A 21,928-nucleotide genomic window follows, 5' to 3' on the forward strand; every position below is an offset into this window, starting at 1 on the left:
GATTCAATATGGTCTACTTTGATCGATTCTGGTCTAGTTCGGTCCACTTCAGTGTGTTCCTTCCATTTGGTTCACTTCAGTCCCATTCGGTCCTTTCGGTCCACTTCTGTCCAATTTGGTCCATTTTGGTCCAATTTTGTCTATGTCGGTTCATTCGTTCCTTTTGGTCCACTAAAATTACTTAAAAATAAGAATTTTTAAAATGTGATTTTCGTTAATTTAATTTTTATTTCATTAACTTATTTAATAGTATATATATATAAATACACACTGCTTATTTATTTATTTGGGTGATAACTGCTCTATATGTACTTAAATAGTCATAGTTACCATCTAACCTTTTTTATAGTTCTTATTTTATAATTAAGTTTTTATAATATAGTTATTAACAATCTGTTTACTCAAAAAAACTCTGTTCATTTTGATGTTATTTTCTATGTTTTTATATCTTATTTAGCTTACATGGTGGTTGGTAACTTAATTTTCATTTTGAATTTACTTGTCATGACTATAAAATCAATTACAAATTCATCTAATAATTTGGTATTTCAAGTCAATGTGTTTGTTAGTTTTATTTTACGAAGTTGTTTTAAGAATATGATCATGACTGCAATAAAAAAAATAATAATAAATAAAAAAGCTTGTGATCATGACGATAATTGCCTTTTACTCGATGAATATATGGCAACTATAAACACTAGCAATTTTAAACCATTACAAAACCTAACATTTCATTTAAATTGTGTTTATTTATAGTTTTTTTTTTTTAAACTTATTTCCAACATTGTTTAATAAAAATATGATTGCGTTAATGTAATTGACAAAGAAGAATTTTAATTTGAATATAAAAAACTTTTTATTGGTTAGTAATAGCCTAATAGGTTAGTTGTGTTGTTTTCACATAATTTGGTAACCTATGAATGATCGAGGAAAAAAACACCAACCGTTGGTAGCATAGCAATGACTAAGAAATTCATTGGTAGCAAAAGGAGCAATGACATCTACATCATTATATAGAATGTCAGTAATCTTCATAATACGAAGTCTTCCTTTCGATCCATTTTATTTTCTAGCCTTTAGGTTCCAAAGTTTTTATTGGTAAAAAGCTTCAATCTATCAACTCATTAGCTATTGTAGATTATGAAGTTTATTTATATGATTGACCATCAAACTATGATAAGGTTTATCTTTTCCTCCAATTAGAACTAACGCATTTTTACATGACCATAGGAACCTAACAATGAAGGAGTTTTGTTCACATGGAGACCACTAATGAGACTTTGATCCACAAATGAGAGACCACTAATGAGACTTTGATCCACAAATGAACAAAGACCTTGGGGCCTTTCCTAATCAAGGATTCTCCATCTAAGACATTGCAATTTGCCAAGAATGGACTCACCATGCATCAACAAGAAAACTAACACTTTTATGTGATGAGAAATATGGTAGAGACAAGTAGTAGTTTAGATTTCTATGAGATGATTGTAACAATCATCCGGTATGCTCACATTGAGAGCTAATCATAGAGTTTACTAACTGGACCTTTTTTCGGTTCTTTGACATTGGGATTCAAACACCACTAATCAAGAACTCAAATATTCTTTATTACCTAGGAACTTAAGTATCCTGTTCACTTTGTTTTGATTAAGGAATTTAAATGTTATTAACCAATGAAAGTAGGACGTTCCTACTTCCTAGTACTAGGGGAAGAAAAAGAACGGAAATTTTAAAGGGACTACCATTTGAATCCCTTGTTTCATATACCTAATGCTAGCAACAGGTCAAGCATAATTTCCGATATCCTACAATTACTTTGTTAGTTTGTTTCACTTGGTACCTGTGAAGTAATCAGAAAGTCCCTTGCTAACCTTTTGAATCATGAATAGGAACCAGACCTCTTGAGAATTGGGTTTAGTGAGAAGCTTAACTGGATTTTTAACGCACTCAAAATCTGAAACATAATAATTGTTAACCTGAATATTTTCAATTCATACTCACTAAAATGACACGTAAAAGCTCCAACAGTTTTACTTCATTCCTGCTGGAACTTAGCTTTTGAAAAACTCTAGATGGGGGAGACCAAAATAAAATTTTCCACATCAATACTAACGCTAGCATAGGTCAAGCATAATTTCCAACATTCTACAATTCATTTTGTTTCAGTTGGTATGTGTGAGATAATCAGCGTGACCAGAACCTAAAATAACTTAATGCGGGCTCTAAAGAAGGATTAATATAACAAAACCTGGAATTATCGTTATTACTATTTGGTAAGTCTCAAAACCTAGCATTGTACAACGATGTTTGAGCACACAACAATTAGAAAGTACTTCAATATACTTTAGTTCCAGGGTTGGTCCTGGAATCCCTTCTGCAATACAGAGATCAAGTAGTTCAAGACAATCTTATTGACAAAACCATAAGGAAACCAAAATACTGACCCAGGCCCCATACACCTCTTACCGAAACACCATGATCTATCTTCATATTAAATTGTCAGAAGGTTGCAAGTAACCTGGAACTGGGGAACAGCTTATGGCTCAAAAGTCATGCTTTCAGCCTCTCGTCTCACTGAGTCAAATAGCACAGAGGACAGATACCTCTCCCCAAAGCTTGGAAAAATCACCTGCATAAACAAATAAAGAAAGGAGAGGTAAATGAAGAACTGCAAATAGTGGTTGATAGAGTCAGAGTTCAAGCATGGCAATGCTATTTGCCAAAATAGACATAAATGTGCCATGTGAAAATTTGGTTGCCCAATCTGAAGCCCTGAATCAGTGAAGTTAATGCCATTTGCCATTGTAATAGTTGTTTAAAAGGCTCTTAATTTAAAAAGAGAAAAATCAAGACTGAGGTATTCAATTACTAGTCTTTACTTGATTAATAGTAATAAATTCATGGGTAAGAATGAAGCAGAGATAATCAAGCTACAACATCAGCCTAGGACATTTGAAAATGACTTGGACAGTCTTGAAAAGTGACTAAAATTCTACCTTCCATTATGAGTCACAAGTCAAAATAAATGTGCTCATAGACACTTTTATTGTACTCTAATCACATTCTTATCCAAAAAAAAATGTACTCTAATCACATTCTACGTGTTATTTGACCTGGCTAGATGTCTACAGGTTGATACAACCACTGTCCAGTAAAAACTGAAAGCAACTGCTTATAAGAATTTCATGTTGATGGACACAGAAATTTCATTCAACTTCTTGAGGTGGGATGAATAAGGGAAGTTATGCCAAAACCAATCTGCTGCCAGCAACACATACACCCATATCAACAGGGAGCTTAGGACCTATTTGGTAGATTTTACTTAGAAAATACTGGGATTGGCAGCTGTGGTATGCATCTAGGACCAGGATTGTAGAGGGCTGACTTCCGTCTTACACCTGGGAAGGCATTTGATTTTTCATATAATCTAATGGGTCTTATCTCCAAGAGCCTTGTAGTTCAACCAGTTGGCTTGTCTTGGTGTTCCCAAATGAAATATCCAACGTTCAAATCCCCTCACCCCCAAATATTTATTTAGAAAACAATAATAATAATAATCTAATGGGACTTGTCTTGACATGGATCAGGACAAAAGACGCAAAATCTTCCCAGAAGATATGGTATGTGTTGACTGTTAAGTGACACCCATAAGTACACTATGTTATCAGTCAAGAATAAATTGTAAGTGCACAATGTTATCAGTCAAGAATAGTTCTCTACTGTGTCAAATAAAAAAATATACTCTAGTATACCTTGAAAATTACAATATCCTATAGTTAATATACATGAAATTCATAACTGACTCTGTTAGGGTGAAATTTTTTTTATAGTTTCACTCTCTCATATTAGTTTATTGTAATTTATTAACTCTAGGAGAACTATCTGGCTATCCAGATTGGTTATTTCACACGTAGTTGCGAGCATACTTACAATTAGCTACTAAGTGCTTTTAGTGCCTTGAAAAAAATAACGTTACCATAACATCCAAGAGTTCAGAGGTGAATTTTGTTATTCAGATTAAGGGAAATGTCATAGCATCATTCTTAATTCAAGAGTTCAGAGGTAAATTTGCCATTCAGATCAAGGGAGATGTTGCGTCATCATCCTTGGACCATTGCCTATAGCCTAATGCTAGAGTATATAGGACCCAACTAGAACACTAATAAAGTTTAATATTTTCAGATGGTTTAAGGAGAGAAAATGCCATAGACTAATCGTGTCAATAATGTGATCCAAGTTTAGATTGATAGATGGATAAAAAGTTACAGGAAATTAAATAGTTGAGCTGGAACATTATCAAACTTCTATGCAACTAGACACTTCTAATATGCCAATTCTAGGTTTACTAGAATTTGGAGGGGAATGATCAAAACTTACAACAATTAGCTTTCCAGCATTCTCTGGCCTCTTTGCAATGTTAATTGCAGCAGCAGTAGCAGCACCAGATGATATTCCCACCTGGAACGGATGACTCCGAATCAAAAGTGGTACAAAAAAAGATTTAAAAAAAAAAAAGAAGACGTGCAATGACAGTGATTTGTATATGGATAGTGATGCAGGATGCACAACCAAAACTACATCAGAATCTATTATCATAGATTTGTTCTAGATTTCATTTTTAAATGTTAAATTAGATTTCATTGTGAATTTTGAATTTGGGTTTTTAGTTGTGGTGACGTAATTGTGCCCTAACGTAATGCCTGAAGCATATTAAAAAGAAGGCTCAAGAATGGTTTGGTATAGTGCAATTAGAATAAAAATTTTCTGATTAGAGATGTTTCTCTAAAGCTTGGTGATGATTCTAAGCACCCTCAGGTGGTGAAGCCTAAAATTTGTCTTGTTTCTCTTTCTTCCCTGATATTTTTATTTTCCTACCCATCCCATTCTGCATCACGTATGGGACAGATTCAATAAGATGACTCAACAAGGTTCAGATCTTACAAATAAGCCTTCTTTCAGGGCAAGACGCTTTGCAGTTTCAATTGCTTCATCACTTGATATCTGCAAGATTACAAAAGTCAGACGTAGCAAATGGGAAACAGTTTTGGCCATCAAAAGTGATTAATAATAAACCAGGGGAGAAAAATAAAAAGAGAATTGTGGTGCATTACAGATACAGCACAACAATCAGATTTAACAACTGGAAAGAGTCATTAGAAGTGGTTAACAATCTTATAGAACAAAAACAAATTGGAAATGAGGACACGTGAGATTACAAAAATTAGCTTCAGTAACGTAATATAATCAAAATCATACAATTTATCATATAAGCCTTCACCTGGTCATTTCTATCAAAGGTTCAATAGAAATTAAATTCATATCTATATTGTATCAATATATGTGATTATTATAACAATTTTAACAATGTATATGTCATGTAATTATATACATAATAAGGGAAGTTTTATTTATATTAATTTCAATCTCTTCCTTGCATTCTCTAAAACTTTGACGACAATTCTGTAGCAGTTTGAAACATGTCCATTTTTTGGCCAACTGAATAGCACCCTCAGCATGGAACTAACCATGTTTGCAGTCTCTAACAGGGCCACTGCAAAAATAATGATGGATTAACCTCACTATTGTAGAAAAAAAACGTCTGAAGAACTGTTATAGCTGCGAAGAGCTCTTTTCTTTTCTTTTCTTTTTATCTTGCATGTAAAAAGAAGACGAGAACCCCATCTATATCATCAAAATGATAAATATGAAGGAAAATGGCCACTATCAGCTTGAAAATCTATAAATTTAAATTGTTAATTGTGAAAAGCAATTTCTGCACATACTAACAACCAAACCCTTTTTATGATATTACCCATTATTATGTTTTCTAACTGTGCATCATACTTTTGAATTTTTTATTCAATAATAGCAATATAGTGAATTAAATAATTTAACTTTTTGCACTTTGAAAAGTACACAGGAGAGTCTCTCTTAGATTTTCTCCTTTTGAGACTTTGTAATTTTTGACACTTTGAGTTCATCATCGTGACCACAGAGTTTATTTGATTTTTAATGAAATCCATTACTTATTTATCAAAATTAATAGTAAGAATAATACACAGGCGAGTCCTGAACATTTTATGATTTTATGTACTTCTATAAACTGTAAAATCAGTCAAAGACATTCAGCCCTTACTTGAACTACTTCATCAACAATGCTGACTTCCAATACGCCAGGAACAAAACCAGCACCTATTCCTTGGATCTTGTGTGGACCTTGACATTTACACATGCATAATATCTTTAGTTAGCAATATCTAGAAATCCAAGATACTTTAGAAAAGCAGCATTTAAGTTCTTACATTTGAGGAAAAAGCTAAAACCCTTTTTTTTAATAAGCAAAAAGTGGCAAAAAGCTAATATAAAATAGAATCAATACTAAATAAAAAAGACTCATCAAGTAAAATGTGAGGTTATTTAATATATAATCTCAAGGGGAACAAAAAATCATTTGTATGGGATCAAATATTTGATGAAAGCCAATAGGTGTTTGTAATCTTCCTTGATTTCAGGTTTGAGTGGATACTATACCTATAACAACTATAATATGTCATAGAAATGGAATTGTTTGGAAAGCTATTCCTCACTGTTTGATGTACTGTATTTGGAAGGAGTGGAATTCCCGAAGTTTTGAGGATATGGAACAAAATTTGCCAGACCTAAATCTTCCTTTGAACTTTATTAGATTGGATGTCAGTTATGGGTTGTTCTTCTTTATGTTCAGTTTGTGATTTGATTGATCATTGTACTTTGCATGATTGATTGTACTGTCCCCAATTGTATACATCCTGTATACTTGGGTGACTATTTTTTGGTATCAATTAAATTCCTTTTTTTTTTTTTGATAAGTTATAAAATTCCGTTATTTATCAACAAAACAACTATAATATATCAAGGCATTAGGTCCCTAAGATTAAAGCTTAGAAGAGCTACCACTTGCAAATATTGTGCAGACAAAAAAATTATGCAAGTAGGGTTAATTATGTCATGAAGAATAACTCTACATTGGTAGTGGAAATTTTTTTTAAAAGCATAGATAGAATAACATTTTTTTTAAGTAATAAAAATTTTATTAGAAAAGAAAAAGTACTCTATGTTCACAATGGTCAATACATAGTACTTAAGACAATAAAAAATAAATCAAATAGAAAATCTACCAGTGTGTTGGAAATCAGAAATGGAGGTACAATGCGTAAAACCCCAAACCCGAGACCAATAAAAAAAGTCCGGATTAGCAAGGACTTTAAAATGGTCAATAACAACTCTTCATTATCAAGAAATTCTCTTTGTTTACTTACCAGGAGGGAAACCCCTCTTTGACGAAGCACAACAGCCAAAACTGAACAACTCAGTAATTTTATTCTAAAAGAAAGTCCACAACAGCTGTGGCAGAGAGTAAAAGATTGACCATGCCTCTGGTGAGTCTGGTCTATTGCAGCTAGCTACATTTTCTTTTATCTTCTTGACAAGGAAGTGGCTACTTTGTTCAAGTGATTGCTAAACACAAGATTTAGACATTAAAACATGTACATCTTTATTAAGATCCATTTGTTTCCTGCTAGTATAGATTTTGCAATGCAACCCACTATAATCCATTGTTTCCTGATGTATTGATTCCACAGGAGAAAAACACATGTTACAGGGTTTAACTTATTCTTTTTTAGGGTTTTCCTACAATTATAGTAAAACAGGAATGAGAATATCACAGGTTCCATAAATGCAATGAGTAATGAATATAAATTATCTCAGAGCAGCAGTAAAATCGATACAACTCACCGGGTTTCCCTCCAGATAGAACAGGACTTTCAACTGGTTCCACACCATACAACTAACATAAATGGGGGAAAAAAAAAAATTTGTTAACAAAGAAGCAAACTGCTACGGAAGATACAAGTTTACCATTATAAAAAGTCATACCCAATGCACAAGGCTTCTGCTTCTGCAGGGTCTAAGAAAGATTGTCAAATAGACACACTCGAACCCACAACACATTGCTTGGGCAGAGGGCACTTGGCATCACACCAAGGTCTGACCTCTTAAAATGAGATCATAAACAAAAATTACATAGAATTGATGTTCATATTAAAAGCTAAAGCTAACCTTTATATCAGGGTTCTGCTCTTTAAGAAATTTCCCAGCCCCTGTTATGGTACCGCCTGTGCCTATCCCAGAAACAAGTGCATCAACTTTTCCTCCAGAACCTTTCCATATCTCTGGTCCAGTGGTTTCGTAATGTATCTACGATAACAATAATACAGATCACTCAACTTTGGCAAACCAGCCTAATTTAAAATGTATTATTGAGTAACTATACCTTTGGGTTGGCAGGGTTTTCAAACTGCTGAAGGATGTAGGCATTGGGTGTCTTGGCCAGTATCTCTTCAGCCTTCTGAACAGCCCCTTTCATGCCTTTTGCAGGATCTGTGAGAATTAACTCAGCTCCAAAAGCTCGAAGAATGATTCTTCTTTCAAGACTCATTGAAGCAGGCATCGTAATGATAAGCTTGTAACCCTTAGCTGCCGCCATGAAGGCTAACCCAATGCCAGTATTGCCACTTGTTGGTTCAATGAGAACACTCTGCAGCAAACATTAATCAATCATAGAAAAAAGCAAGTGAGATTTATCAGCTCAAAATTCAACCAAACAACAATACACGATAAACATTCTTTCATCATGCTAGTATTGGATATTGTAATCATCTTTTCTTTAGTTCTAATTCAGTCATATCGTTTTTTCATCAACAGAGCAATACCAATCACGAGCATGCTATAGGTAGTTTTAAGTACGGTGTATTTCTTTATGAGACTATTGCCAAGAGGGTGACCACCATTTTGTCATGTGCGTATCCTACCCTAAAGGCCTCTTCATGAAAAATAAACAACTAACCTGCCCAGGTGTGATATAGCCCTTTGCCTCTGCATCCGCAATCATACTATAACCAATCCTGCACATTAGAACACGGTAGTCAGAAGCTAGACAAAAATTAGATTACAACCTCTAAATCGAGCATTCCCTTTTCTCCCTTGAGCAGCATACTTTAAAACAAACAAACAGGGCTATCACAAGTTCATAAATCTGATGAGGGTAAGAATGAACATCAAAGAACAAAGAATTAACAAAAGTAATAGTTAACCATAATACCTGTCTTTCACACTTGAGCATGGCTCCATCATTTCTAGCTTGGCGGCTACACGGGCCACACAACCATCCACAACATTATTGAGATAAACCAGTGGAGTCTGACCAATTAACTATACACAAAATTAAAAGCGCGTATCACAGTTAGCAAACCATTCTAAGCACTAGATAACACAAAGAAATATACATGTTTTTCATTCACAGACACCAATAGTGGGGCAACTTACTTCAGTAACATCTTTGGCGATGCCAGACCTTTCAACTGCCATATTTTCAGAGTGCTGCAACCAGAAAGCAGAATTTAAATATTTGGTAATGAAATATATCTCCTAAATTATTAAAACTTTCACTTCTTTGTACTCCAAAACACAGTAAAATGGAATCAGAAACATATGGTTTTAGAAACAATTTAGGAAAACTATCATCATTTCCAAAGCCTAGATATTTTATCAATTGGGACCCAAGAAAGCAGGAAGGACCTATACTTGACAAAACCCAATTCATCTCTTTTAGCTTATTTGACTTAGGGTCATGTTAACAGTGTCTTAAGGCAATAGTTAACCATCTATTTTAGAAATGTTTTGACACAATTTGTATGGAAAATGGAAAAAAATGTTTTTTCTTTTCTCATAAAAACTTTCTTCAAATGGACTATTAATCATTGTCCTAAGGCATCTGCTAACATTTTCCACTTATCTACGTGTCCTGAAGCCAATGAAAAAAAAAAAAAACTGTAATTTTCAATTTTCCATTTTTTGTTCCCCTTTTCCAAAAATTTCTCCATAGCCAAACAGCTAATTCAAATTTCAAAAAGCTCTAAACTTTACAAACCCCTCTAATTCTAAACCACTCAAAGTGCAAATACTGTTCTTTGTTTTCTCCATTCTCTAAATTAACACACTTACAAATGGATTTTGAGTGATGGGTAATCACAGAGAAGAAAAAAAAAGGATAGAAACAAACGTAAACTATATAGAAGAATTGTGGGTTATGAACTTACTTTTATTCTAATCTAATTATGATTTGAAGAGAGGAATGAAAAGAAAATACAGAACTGTAATTTGTAAATGAATGAACAGCTTGAATAAAAGACAAAATCACCTTGACAAAGACAATAACAATAGTACTAATCGATGGGTTACTGAGCAGTGAGGATGACTACGTTAATATACAAGAAGTCAAGCATGGACTATTTATATGGTAGTTTTTAACTATGTATGATGTCATAATTGGCAATTGTTGATTTGTTCTTTTTCTTTATTCTTTTATTCTTTTTACTGTTTCTTTATTGATTTTTGGGGAACTGTGTGGCTAAAAAAAAATAGTAATAATAAAGCACAAAAAAATCGGTTGTTGGCTGTAAATTGGGATTTGGGTGGTTGAACGTGGCCTCTTTTTAGGGTAAATGAGAAATAACCAAAATGATAACAAATTTGGTTTAGTCTTAATTATCTAGAGTTTTTAGCCTAATTTCATCATAAAATTTGTATTTATTATGAATGGTAAAAAAGAACCTAGCCTGTTTCCAAGACAAATGAGAAAGAAAAAAAAAATGAAAACAGAGCTGGTTTAGCTTAATAGGTCTTGATTATCCAGAGTTTTAAGGTAATTTACTAATTTCCATAAAATTTATAGAAGATATATAATGAAAGTAAAAAAAAAAAAAAATGAAAAAAGTTTGGAGAGAAACTTTTCAAACTTTTCATATATTTTTTTTTTGTGAATTTTGAAAATCTAACCGTTAAATTTCATGTTCTTTATATTTTTAACATACATATCAAATTTCGTTTAAATAAGATATTATTTACTATTTGATCAATTAACTTATTTTTTATATACAACTTGAGATTACAAAAACTTGAAATTATAACATTTATTTGATGACATAGCAATTTATCTTTGATTTTCTTGAAATTTTGTGAGCATTAAAGATATAATAAAAATATGCAATCTAACAGTTAGATTTTCAAAATTCACACTTACTATAAATATATATGATGAGTTTGTGGAGTTTCTCTCTAAATTAGTATGGAGAGAAACTTTGTTAAAAAAAAAAATCCATAAAAATATGAAAGATCCATAATTTATGTAGACAAAAGGATAAGTGTCGGTCAAATATTTGTAATGTTCAAGTATTTCACAAATGTTAATATTTTATGATGAAATTTACTCTAGGCCACCACCGGGGGTAAGCCCAATAACAATAGGCCACCACCCAAGTGGGGTATGTGTGAGTTTTTATTTAATATAAATCTAATTATATAAATATTAAATATTTTTATACCTATCATATTTACATTTTATTTTGGTACATACTCTCTCTCTCTTATATATCTTTACGTCGTTAATATTGAACCATCTTATTAGGAATGATAAAACACCTCTAATTTACTATGCCTTCAACTGGCCTACAGAGGTTTTTCCAGCTTGAAAAAATGAACGAAGGGCCCTTAATCTAACTATTCTCCACCCAATTGCCATCCCTATTAAACTTTAATATCTATCTCAAGTTTTTCCCTACATCTATTACTATTTATTACACTACTATGAGGTTTTGGTGGCTGGTAAGTCCTGAGGCCAAACCCGAAATGGGAAGCCCCTGCGATTAATTCCATGTCATTTGTCCAATGTCCACTAGTGTCTTCGGTAGGGTTGAGTCAAACTATGGCTTAACTGATTTTTTACAGCCTTGATTCAACAATAGAATGCTACTGTGATCACGCTCATGTAAGAAAAGCATATCATTTGGTCGCTCTCTCCTACCCATTGTTGTCTGTTAAAAAATATAATACTATATATGTATACTCGTTTGGATTGAGTAGATTGAACACTTGTTCTCGTCCTGAAAACCCACATTGATAGGGTGGACCTAGGACAAATAATTTTTGTGAAACCCAAAGTTTAAGTATAATGATTAAAAAATAAATTATATATATAGGATGAAAATGGCAATTTACCCAAATTTAATTGGGTGTAATTTGGATTATGATTTTTTTTTCTTTGGAAAGAAAGACTACAAAGCAAGACAAGAGTCCTTCCTTTTACCAAACATTAGTGATGAGGAAAAGACCCGGGAAAGACAAGGCTAAACCGCTAAAGACATTAGAATTCACAGCTCAATAATTCCGAGGAAGAAAGCGGCCTCATTTGTCATCATCGACAATGTATTTTTGGGAAGTTTCAAATCCTTTCATGTCAGCAAGCTCTTGGTTACAAAAATAAATATAAATAGCAGGGCCGGCCCTAGACATTTTGGGGCCTTAGGCGAGAACTAAAAATTGGGCATTTTTTATACTTATATATTAATTAAATTAATGTTTATTTAATATTTTTATATTATAATATATTTCATTTAAAATCTATTTTTCTTGCCTTTTGAGGTATAAATTGATTAATTAAATTTTTGTATTCAAGTTCTTCTAACATCTCTTTTTCAATCGATAATATAGCTAATCTACTTAATCTTTTTTGGGACATTATTGATCTTAGATATGATTTTATTAATTTTAATTTTGAAAAACTTCTTTCTACAGAAGCTACTGTAATAGGTATTGTTAGTAAAATCCTATAAGCAATGCATGTATTTGGATATGAATCTAATCTTTTTATATAATTTAGTATGTCAATTGGAGTATAATCTTTTATTTGTAAAATTTCTTTTAAAACGTTTAACTCTGAAAATAAATCTAAATCATCAATATCATAATAAACATCATGTTTGAGAAAATCTTCAAGTTTAAGACAGTATTTTTGTAAACTATCATCATCTAGTGACTTCAATTTTGTGAAGTTAAATAGAAAACCAAAAATATCTCCATATATTTGAAATTGGTCAAATCTTTTCTCAATTGAACTAATTGTTTTATCTACTATATATAAGAAATAATCAATTCTAAAAGATTCTTTAGCAGAACGTGTTGTCTCATTATGAACATTTTCATCAAATTGTTTCTTTTTATGAATTATACGTTTCTCACGAAATGCAGGTTCTATTTCTATTTCCAATGCAATTTTTTTAGATGAATTTTGCAGATGTAAATCTATTTTCTCTATATCCTTTAAAATAAGAAATGAGACCTTTTAATTGATCTATAGCAACATCAATATGCATATCTTTTGATTGTAAGTTTTTACTAACAGAGTTGACAGCAAATAATATGTCATACCAAATAGTCATACCCAATAAGAACTCAAAGCTTTCAATTTCATATGTTGCTAAACAATCAGCTTCACTTTTTATTTTAGGATCTTCACTTGTTTGTGCTAATTGTAACACTTTCAGTGCGACTTTCCCAGCGTGTTTGTGATAATGACTTAAGAGTTAAACCTGACATATTATCTTGTAAAATTTTCCATCTTTTTGTAGAAGAAGAAAACAATGTATATATGCGTTGTATAACTCCAAAAAATAATATAGCTTTTGGACAAGAATTGGCCATATCACATAGTACAAGGTTAAGACTATGACAACCATATGTTGTGTAAAGTGCTCTAGGATTTATATGAATAAGTCTTTTTTGTACCCCCTTGATGTTTTCCTTTCATATTAGACCCATTATCATATCCTTGTCCACGTATATCATTAATATCGAGCTCAAGAATATTTATTACATTTATAATTTCATCAAAAAGACATTTTCCGGTAGTGTCATCAACTTTTACAAATTCAACAAAATGTTCTACTATTTTTATTGGACTTGTTGAAATATTAACACATCATAATATGAGAGACATTTTTTCTTGATGACTTGCATCTGGTGTACAATCAAGTATAATTGAAAAATATTTTGCTTCTTTGATCTTTTTGATAATTTTACATTTAATCAATCTCATTTGCTAACAATTGTATCAATTCATTTTGTATTTTATGTCCAAGATAATGTTTATGGATTCCACCATCTTGAATACGTCTAATATGTTCTTGCATAACTAGATCAAATTCTGCAATCATTTCAATTAGTAGACATTTCTAATCAAACAATATATTTATAAAGACTAAAATAAAAAATAACATTCAAGTGTAGAGAAAATGAGAAATAGAACCTGATTTATATAAAATGTATTGTTGTAGTTTCACCGAACAATAACAAGTTTTTAGCAATCTCAACCTACATAAATAAAGACTTATTCAATATCTTACCACTAACTAAAAAATATATATATATATATACAAGATTAAAATTTTAAAAAAAGGTTAAGCACAACCATAACAAAAATTTAAGCACATCCATAACGCAAGGCTTATAAATAAGACTCACCCACAAAAAAACACAAAACAAATTGTATCTAATATCTATAACCCAAAAAAAAAATGCAGGCTTTATAAAAATTTAAAAAAAAAAAAAAAAAAACCTCGAAGGCCTAAACAAACGTGAAACATCCAAGCAAGAGGCAGACCCAATCTTATTATCTAAACAAATAAAATGAAGAGAAAGACTGAAAGCCAAGCGCCCAAATAAATTATACCTGATACGCACCATATCAGAAAACTCAAAACATAGAGCAGAGCACTGAGTAATTGAGAGAGGCGGAGAAAGCTTGCTCGAGCAGTTGAGAGAGTTAGAGAGGCGGAGGAAGCTTGCTTGAGCAGTTGAGCCAGGCAGCCAACAACAGTGGATAGAATCAGTGAAAGAATGAGAGAGGTGGAGAGCAAAGAGAACGGTAAAACTAAAAATTTTAGGGATTTGAGTTGTTTTATTTGTTTTGATTTGTGATTGTTTTGTGGTTAATCTCTTAGACCGGATTTGTAGTTTATTTTATTGATTTTTGATTTGTCTAGAGGATAATAATATTATTTTTGGAAAATGATTTTTGTTTAGAACCAATGTTTAACCAGATCTACCAAAATTTTTGTTTTTTGGTTAAAAGGATGAGTTGGATATTTTTAATTAATCTGAAACTTTTTTTTTCCTTTTTTTCCCTTACTACCCCTTCTTTTCTAAAATTTTGGGGCCCCCCTTCCACTTGGGTGCCTTAGGCAATTGCCTAATTGGACTAGTGGAAGGGCCGGCCTTGTATCTAATATCTATAAACCAAAAAAAAAACGCAGGCTTTATAAAAATAAAAAACTTGAAGGCCCAAACAAACGTGAAACATCCAGGCAAGATGTAGACCAAATCTTATTATCTTAATAAATAAAATGAAGAGAAAGGCTGAAAGCCAAGCGCCCAAATAAATTATACCTGATACACACCGTATTAGAAAACTCAAAACCTAGAGCAGAGCATTGAGCAATTGAGAGAGGCAGAGAGTAGAGAATCAGAGAAGGAATGAGAGAGGCGAAGTAAGCTTGCTTGAGCAGTTGAGAGAGTTAGAGAGGCAGAGGAAGCTTGCTTGAGCAGTTAAGGCAGGCAGCCAACAATAGTGGAGAGAATTAGAGAAAGAATGAAAGAGGCGGAGAGCAGCGAGAAAGAAGTAGAGGGAACGGTAAAACTAAAAATTTTAGGGATTTGAGTTGTTTTATTTTCTTTGATTTGTGATTGTTTTGTGGTTAATTTCTTAAACCGGATTTGTAATTTATCTTGTTGATTTTTGGTTTGTCTAGAGGGTAATAATGTTATTTTTGGGTAATAATTTTGTTTAAACCCAAAGTTTAACCAGATCTACCAAAATTTTTGTTTTTTGGTTAAAAGGATATGCTGGATATTTTTAATTCATCTGAAACTAAACTTTTTTTTGCCCCTACTACCCCTTCTTTTCTAAAATTTTGGGACCCCCCCTTCCACTTGGGGGCCTTAGGCAATGGCCTAATTGGCCTAGTGGAAAGGCCAGCCCTGTATCTAATATCTGTAACCCAAAAAAAAAAAAAAAAACGCAGGCTTTATAAAAATTAAAAATAAAAAAAAAAACTTGAAGGCCCAAACAACGTGAAACGTCCAGGCAGGAGGCAGGCCCAATCTTATTATCTTAACAAATAAAATGAAGAGAAAGGCTCAAAGCCAAGCGCCCAAATAAATTATACCTGATATGCACCGTATTAGAAAACTGAAAACCTAAAGCAGAGCACTGAGCAGTTGAGAGAGGCGGAGAGCAGAGAATCAGAGAAGGAATGAGAGAGGTGGAGAAAGCTTGCTTGAGCAGTTGAGAGAGTCAAAGAGGCGGAGGAAGCTTGCTTGAGCAGTTGAGCCAGGCAGCTAGCAACAATGGACAGAATTAGAGAAAGAATGAAAGAGGCGGAGAGCAGCGAGAAAGAAGCAGAGGGAACGGTAAAACTAAAAATTTTAGGGATTTGAGTTGTTTTATTTGCTTTGATTTGTGATTGTTTTGTGGTTAATTTCTTAAACCGGATTTGTAGTTTATCTTGTTGATTTTTGGTTTGTCTAGTTTATTATAATATTATTTTTGGGCAATGATTTTGTTTAGAACTAATGTTTAACCGGATCTACCAAAATTTTTGTTTTTTGGTTAAAATGATGTGCTAGATATTTTTAATTCATCTGAAACTTTGTTTTTTTTTCCCCCCCAACTACCCATTCTTTTCTAAAATTTTTGAGCCCCCCTTCCACTTGGGGGCCTTAGGCAATTGCCTAATTGGCCTAGTAGAAGGGCCAACCCTGTATTTAATATCTATAACCCCAAAAAAAAAACAAAAAACTTGAAGGCCCAAACAAACGTGAAATGTCCAAGCAGGAGGCAAGCTCAATCTTATTATCTTAACAAATAAAATGAAGAGAAAGGCTGAAAGCCAAGCACCCAAATAAATTATACTTGATTCGCATCGTAACAAAAAACTTAAAACCTAAAGCAGAGTATTGAGCAGTTGAGAGAGGTGAAGAGCAGAGAATCAAAGAAGGAATGAGAGAGGCGGAGAAAGCTTGCTTGAGCTGTTAAGAGGGTCAGAGAGGCGGAGGAAGCTTGCTTGAGCAGTTGAGCCAAGCAGCCAGCAACAGTGGAGAGAATCAGAGAAAGAATGAGAGAGGCGAAGGGCAGAGAGAAAGAAGTAGAGGGAACGGTAAAGCAAAAAATTTTAGGGATTTGAGTTGTTTTATTTGTTTTGATTTGTGATTGTTTTGTGGTTACTTTGTTAGACCGAATTTGTAGTTTATCTAGTTGATTTTTGGTTTGTCTAGAGGATAATAAAGTTATTTTTGGGCAATGATTTTGTTTAGAACCAATGTTTAACAGGATCTACCAAATTTTTTGTTTTTTGTGATAAAAAGATGTGCTGGATATTTTTAATTCATCTGAAACTTTTTTTTTTTTTGGTCCCTACTACCCCTTCTTTTAAAATTTTGGGGTCTCCCTTCCACTTGAAGGCCTTATACAATTACCTAATTGGCCTAGTGGAAGGGCCGGCCCTGATAAGTAAAATGCTTTGGTGATTGGGATTCACTTATCAATCAATTAATATGCATGTTTATTCATGGATGATTTTCAAAAGTACAGGGTTTAATTATATTAAACTCTTTTTTTTAGATGAGAGGATAATAAGAAACCTTCTTATAATCTAAAAGTAAGAATATCATTGTGCATGCAAAATTGACAACATAGTTTGAATCGATAGTTGCCTATAACCTTAGCCTTTTGAGCCTAGTTAGTTTATACACGTAACATACGCAAAATATTCGTGTACATTCGTAACAATAAAAATGACTCACATTTAATGTTTGCTTTCCGAAGTCACAGTAAAAAAACGCGGGTTCTTAAATTTAAAAGTTCAGTTGCCGTGTTATTCAGGTAACATAATAAATGTACAGTTAAATATTGACATCAAAATGACTTTTTTTTTAAAAAAAAAACTAAATAAAGGATAAAAGAAGTAAAGGCGATCAGTGATAAAGTGGTAAGTGATGTCAAAGAATCCATTTTCCATCTAAAATTATCGGCTAAAGTCATGCGACTCATGTCAATCCATTTAACTTCATGCATCTAATAGATTCAATAGGCTATATCTAATCTCAACCTAATTGAATATATCTTATGAGTGAGAAAATTCTTACGTAGTTCCGAAATATAGGAAAATGGTACTTTTTTCTCTCACATTAATGGTGGACCTCACCATGAACTTAATGAGCTAACCCTACCATGAATGTGAGAGGAGGGAGCACCATTCTCCGTGCTCCGAGAGTACCTAAGAATTACTCTGATAAGTGATGAGTAATTAGTGATAAACTAATGAGCTAAGGACACAAAAAAGTATACAATTTTTGTCACAACTCATCACATAACTAGCATCATTCACAACTCACCATATAACAAGTTGTGATTTTTTTTTGGTAGTGCCTAACATTTTCCTAAATAGACTGATCACAATAAAGCTCCCATGAATTGAAAGCTGCCAAAACCTAAGTGGATCAAATATAGCCTATCATACTCAAATGGAACAAAAGCTGTCCTCCATTCTGTTAAAGTGTTATTATCATTGATTTGTTAATGGTTACTGAAATAATTCCTTTAATAATTACAATTGTTGAAAATATTCTATTCGACGTAATACAGTGACTACTAATGTCATTGATTTGATAGTGGTTACTGGATTGTCAAAAAGATGGTGGTTACTATAAAATTCCTTCAATAATTACAATTGTTGAAAATATTCCATTCAACGTAATCACAGTCCTTTCACATGTCCACTTATTGGACTCTTCAAAATAGTAGAATGCCCAATCTAAATTTTTGTACTAGTATTGGGTGGGGTGCGCCAGGCCCGTGCAATAGTACAACGCATGGGCGACGCGTAAGAACCCCAGCAGCAAGCTACTGTGGTGGGCTCTTCCCCTCAAGAAATAAATTTAATATCGTGTGGGCCGATGACCCACATATCAGATATTAAACTGATAAGAACAGATACTACACTTGATCTTAGCCAAAAGGCCGAGAAAGGTATGCTTTATTCAACAGCTGATTTTCCATTTTATACCTCAGTTCTGTTTATCCCTCCTCTCACTTACACGATGTGGGACTCGGCATTTGAAAGCAGCAAGAGCGTTTGAGTGGTAGCACATCTATCAATGTATCTCTCTTAAGACGTTAGCGGATGCTATTATTTGCAAGCAAAGAAGCATTGCATTTGGTGGCCAGGGCAGGATCCTTCAACATATTAATGGCTTGCTTGCTTACTTACGGTTACATAAGTTAGATGAAACATATAGCAACTGCAACTTTTCTCTTCGTTTCCTCTTTCTAACAACTCCAGCTGCTTTTTTGTTAAAATTTTCATCACGGTGGCATTATTTTTGGTGCAAAAAATACAGGCACTGGTAAGTATATGTACATACATGATACACCCTCAATTATTCAATACTGGCATTATTTTTCCTTTTTTCTTTTTCTTAATTCGGTAGTTTTCACACTAAATGAGAGAGGATACAAACTATAATTCTCCTAATAAAGAATAGCAGAATATGACACTAAACTACAAGACTCTAGATCAAAGGTTGTTTTTAATGTGAGCAAACAATGAACTAGAATGGGACACATGGCAAAGATGCCAAGAACACTTTGTTCCCCTCTTTCATGAGCCCAATCTTCTCTAGGTCAGAGTCCATAGGCATCTACATTCCATTTGCACAAAAGGTTAGATTCACAAGGTCAGAATTATTGTCAACTACAAGGTTAGAATCATAGACCCAATCTTCACCCATCTGGATTCTAAAGTGGGTGATACTGATGGCTATGGTAGTAACCATGCCATCACCTTTGTATGAATAAGAATGGTTATGAACTAAACATAAGTCCATAAAGTAATTTCAACACAAAATAGTCCCACATGTTAGAGAAAAAAAGAAAAACCAAAATAGTTAACCATTTGCTATGTCGAAGTGGTTTGGAAGAAATAAAAAAAGTTCTCAAAACATGACGTAGGAAGTGAATAAGCTATGAATTTTTTCTTTTCTTTTTTTCTGTGTATCAAAATAACGTGTTTGGGGCTAGCTTATAAGGGCATCTCTAATAGATTCTTTATATTTTTGTACTACAAAAAGTCTATCTACTTTCTTAAATACACTTTCCAGTAGACTTTCTATATTTATCTATGACATTTAAAATAATCATTTTCATTTGTTTTTTTGATAATTTTGTTTCAACTTCTTTAAGAGAGAGAGAGAGAGAGAAAGAGATCAACCTTGTCCCTCCGCTTTGCTGTTGTTGACACCCTCAACCTCTGGCGCTGTACCACATCACCCTTGCCCATCTGTCGCATCCTTATCCCTGATCTCGTCTTCATCTTTGTGGCCTCCACATCGTCAAGATTGGCATTGCAGTTGTCTCGCTTTCTACCTAAGTGTCCATTTGAAAATAGTTCATCTAGTTTTTTGCTGAAAACTTTTTGTTAAATTGCACTAGAATATACTTGTACTTCGAAATTTTTTGAAAAAGTAAGAAAATGCAAGAAAAAATGAGGTTTTAAAAAGCTATACCTATAAGCTAAAAGCTAATGCCAAACTCACCCTAAGTCCAGCTATCCACTGTGAAGCTCCGTGCCCATCCCCTTCCACCGCAGACTCATTGATTCCAAGGCCTAGATTGACATCTCAAATATATTTTTGCCCATTTTGTTCTTATCAATTTTAAGTAATTAATAGAAAATTCTATTTTGTATCTTGATTGTGTGTTTATTATTATCATCAGTTTGATTGTCTACTTTGTACTGTTTTGATTGGATTTGGTCTGAGAAGAAAATGGTTAGTGAGGAGACATATTTGAGCGAGACTGTGAGAGAGAAGTAGATGGGGCTGAATTTTTTATTCAGTTGGGTTATATTTTTTATGCCATAAATTATTTTGCTAATGAATAGTAACACTCTAAACCTAAATTGAGTGTTGCCAATGGTAGTAACATGCCATCATCTTTGTATGAATAACAATGGTTAAATTAACCATGTGCCATGCCAATGGAAGAGGTTTGGAAGAGATTTAAAAAAAAAAAAGAAGTAATAAAAAGGGTTTTCAAAATATAGTGTGACGCTAACTTTAATTTGTTGGGTTAAAAACAATCATTGTCTTAAAAAAATATATGCAATTGTTAGGCATTTTGGGACTTCCAATGGATCAGTGATTAATAAGAGGTGGGATTAATTAGTTTGTTTGATTCATTAACACGTTAGTCAACCGTACTTCAAAACAAGGAAAAAAATTCATTAGCATATTCACTTTCACACCAATCCTAAAAGAGACAATCAACTTAAAGTTTTTGTAACTTAAAAAATAAATAAATAAAACACCATAGACTCCTGCTTGATATTTCACGTGCTTGAAAGGAAACGAGGCAATCAACCATATGGATGTGGGGCTACAATTTTGAAAAGAAAGAAAAAATCAAACATTAAGTTGAAAAAAAAAAAACATGGTTGATTGTCTTGTTTCCTTTCTAGCATGTGGGATTACATTGATGTTGAAATTTGCATTGTGGACTCATGGACCACTGTGGCACTCTAGAATTATAATGCTTAATGACTCAAAGATCTTATTCTCACAAAAAATGTTGGTATGGTTACCAGCTATTACTGTAGATAATAAAATTATAATGCTTTCGACTTTTCGTAGCCGTTTATTTTAGGTTTTAGAATTAACACCCAACAAAATCTTTGAAACGTAAATGAAATTAATATAAAATAGTACTAATGGATTGCAAAAAGTACATCGATGCCCATATAACTAAAACTATTAATTACATTACATTTACATTTAAGTGTTTATTGTTAACAACGGGACACATTAAAAAAAGGACTTGTTGTTGGACTAAAATTGGTAATGGGTGGCAAGAAAGAAAGAAAGAAAAAACTAAAAATTAAAAGTGAAAGTGTGAGAGAGATTGCCAGGCAGCTTATGTGGGAGAAACGATGGCAGCCAT

At 32.9% G+C, this 21,928-nt stretch overlaps 1 protein-coding gene and 1 non-coding gene across 3 annotated transcripts; both read right to left on the reverse strand.

The window, feature by feature from the left end:
- Positions 1-2,233: 2,233 nt before the first annotated feature.
- On the reverse strand, positions 2,234-10,340 carry LOC142624693 (cysteine synthase). 2 transcript variants are annotated; one of them, XM_075798401.1, is made up of 11 exons: positions 10,241-10,340; positions 9,367-9,420; positions 9,143-9,252; positions 8,888-8,945; positions 8,315-8,578; positions 8,101-8,238; positions 7,777-7,828; positions 6,137-6,216; positions 4,942-5,001; positions 4,378-4,458; positions 2,234-2,629 (listed from the first exon to the last, which is right to left on the reverse strand). In XM_075798401.1, exons 2-11 carry the CDS (start codon positions 9,406-9,408, stop codon positions 2,537-2,539), a joined length of 978 nt encoding a protein of 325 aa, XP_075654516.1. In that variant the 5' UTR covers positions 9,409-9,420; positions 10,241-10,340; the 3' UTR covers positions 2,234-2,536. The 2 variants fall into 2 exon arrangements, with proteins under 2 accessions (XP_075654516.1, XP_075654517.1); XM_075798402.1 differs by lacking the exon at positions 10,241-10,340 and adding an exon at positions 10,140-10,238.
- Positions 10,341-18,769: 8,429 nt separating this feature from the next.
- On the reverse strand, positions 18,770-18,965 carry LOC142626560 (U2 spliceosomal RNA). Its single transcript, XR_012842556.1, has one exon. It is a non-coding gene; the product is annotated as a U2 spliceosomal RNA (small nuclear RNA).
- Between the last annotated feature and the right edge of the window lie 2,963 nt (positions 18,966-21,928).

The sequence above is a fragment of the Castanea sativa genome, chromosome 2, assembly GCF_040712315.1.
Source record: "Castanea sativa cultivar Marrone di Chiusa Pesio chromosome 2, ASM4071231v1".
NCBI classification, from domain to species: domain Eukaryota; kingdom Viridiplantae; phylum Streptophyta; class Magnoliopsida; order Fagales; family Fagaceae; genus Castanea; species Castanea sativa.

Coding starts and splice junctions, on each gene's coding strand:
- LOC142624693 (XM_075798401.1), bottom strand. CDS start 9,408: ATGGCAGTTGAAAGGTCTGGCATCGCCAAAGATGTTACTGAA. Junction 9,253..9,366: donor TCGCCAAAGATGTTACTGAA/GTAAGTTGCCCC, acceptor TTTTGTGTATAG/TTAATTGGTCAGACTCCACT. Junction 7,829..8,100: donor AGCAGAACCCTGATATAAAG/GTTAGCTTTAGC, acceptor CATTTATGTTAG/TTGTATGGTGTGGAACCAGT.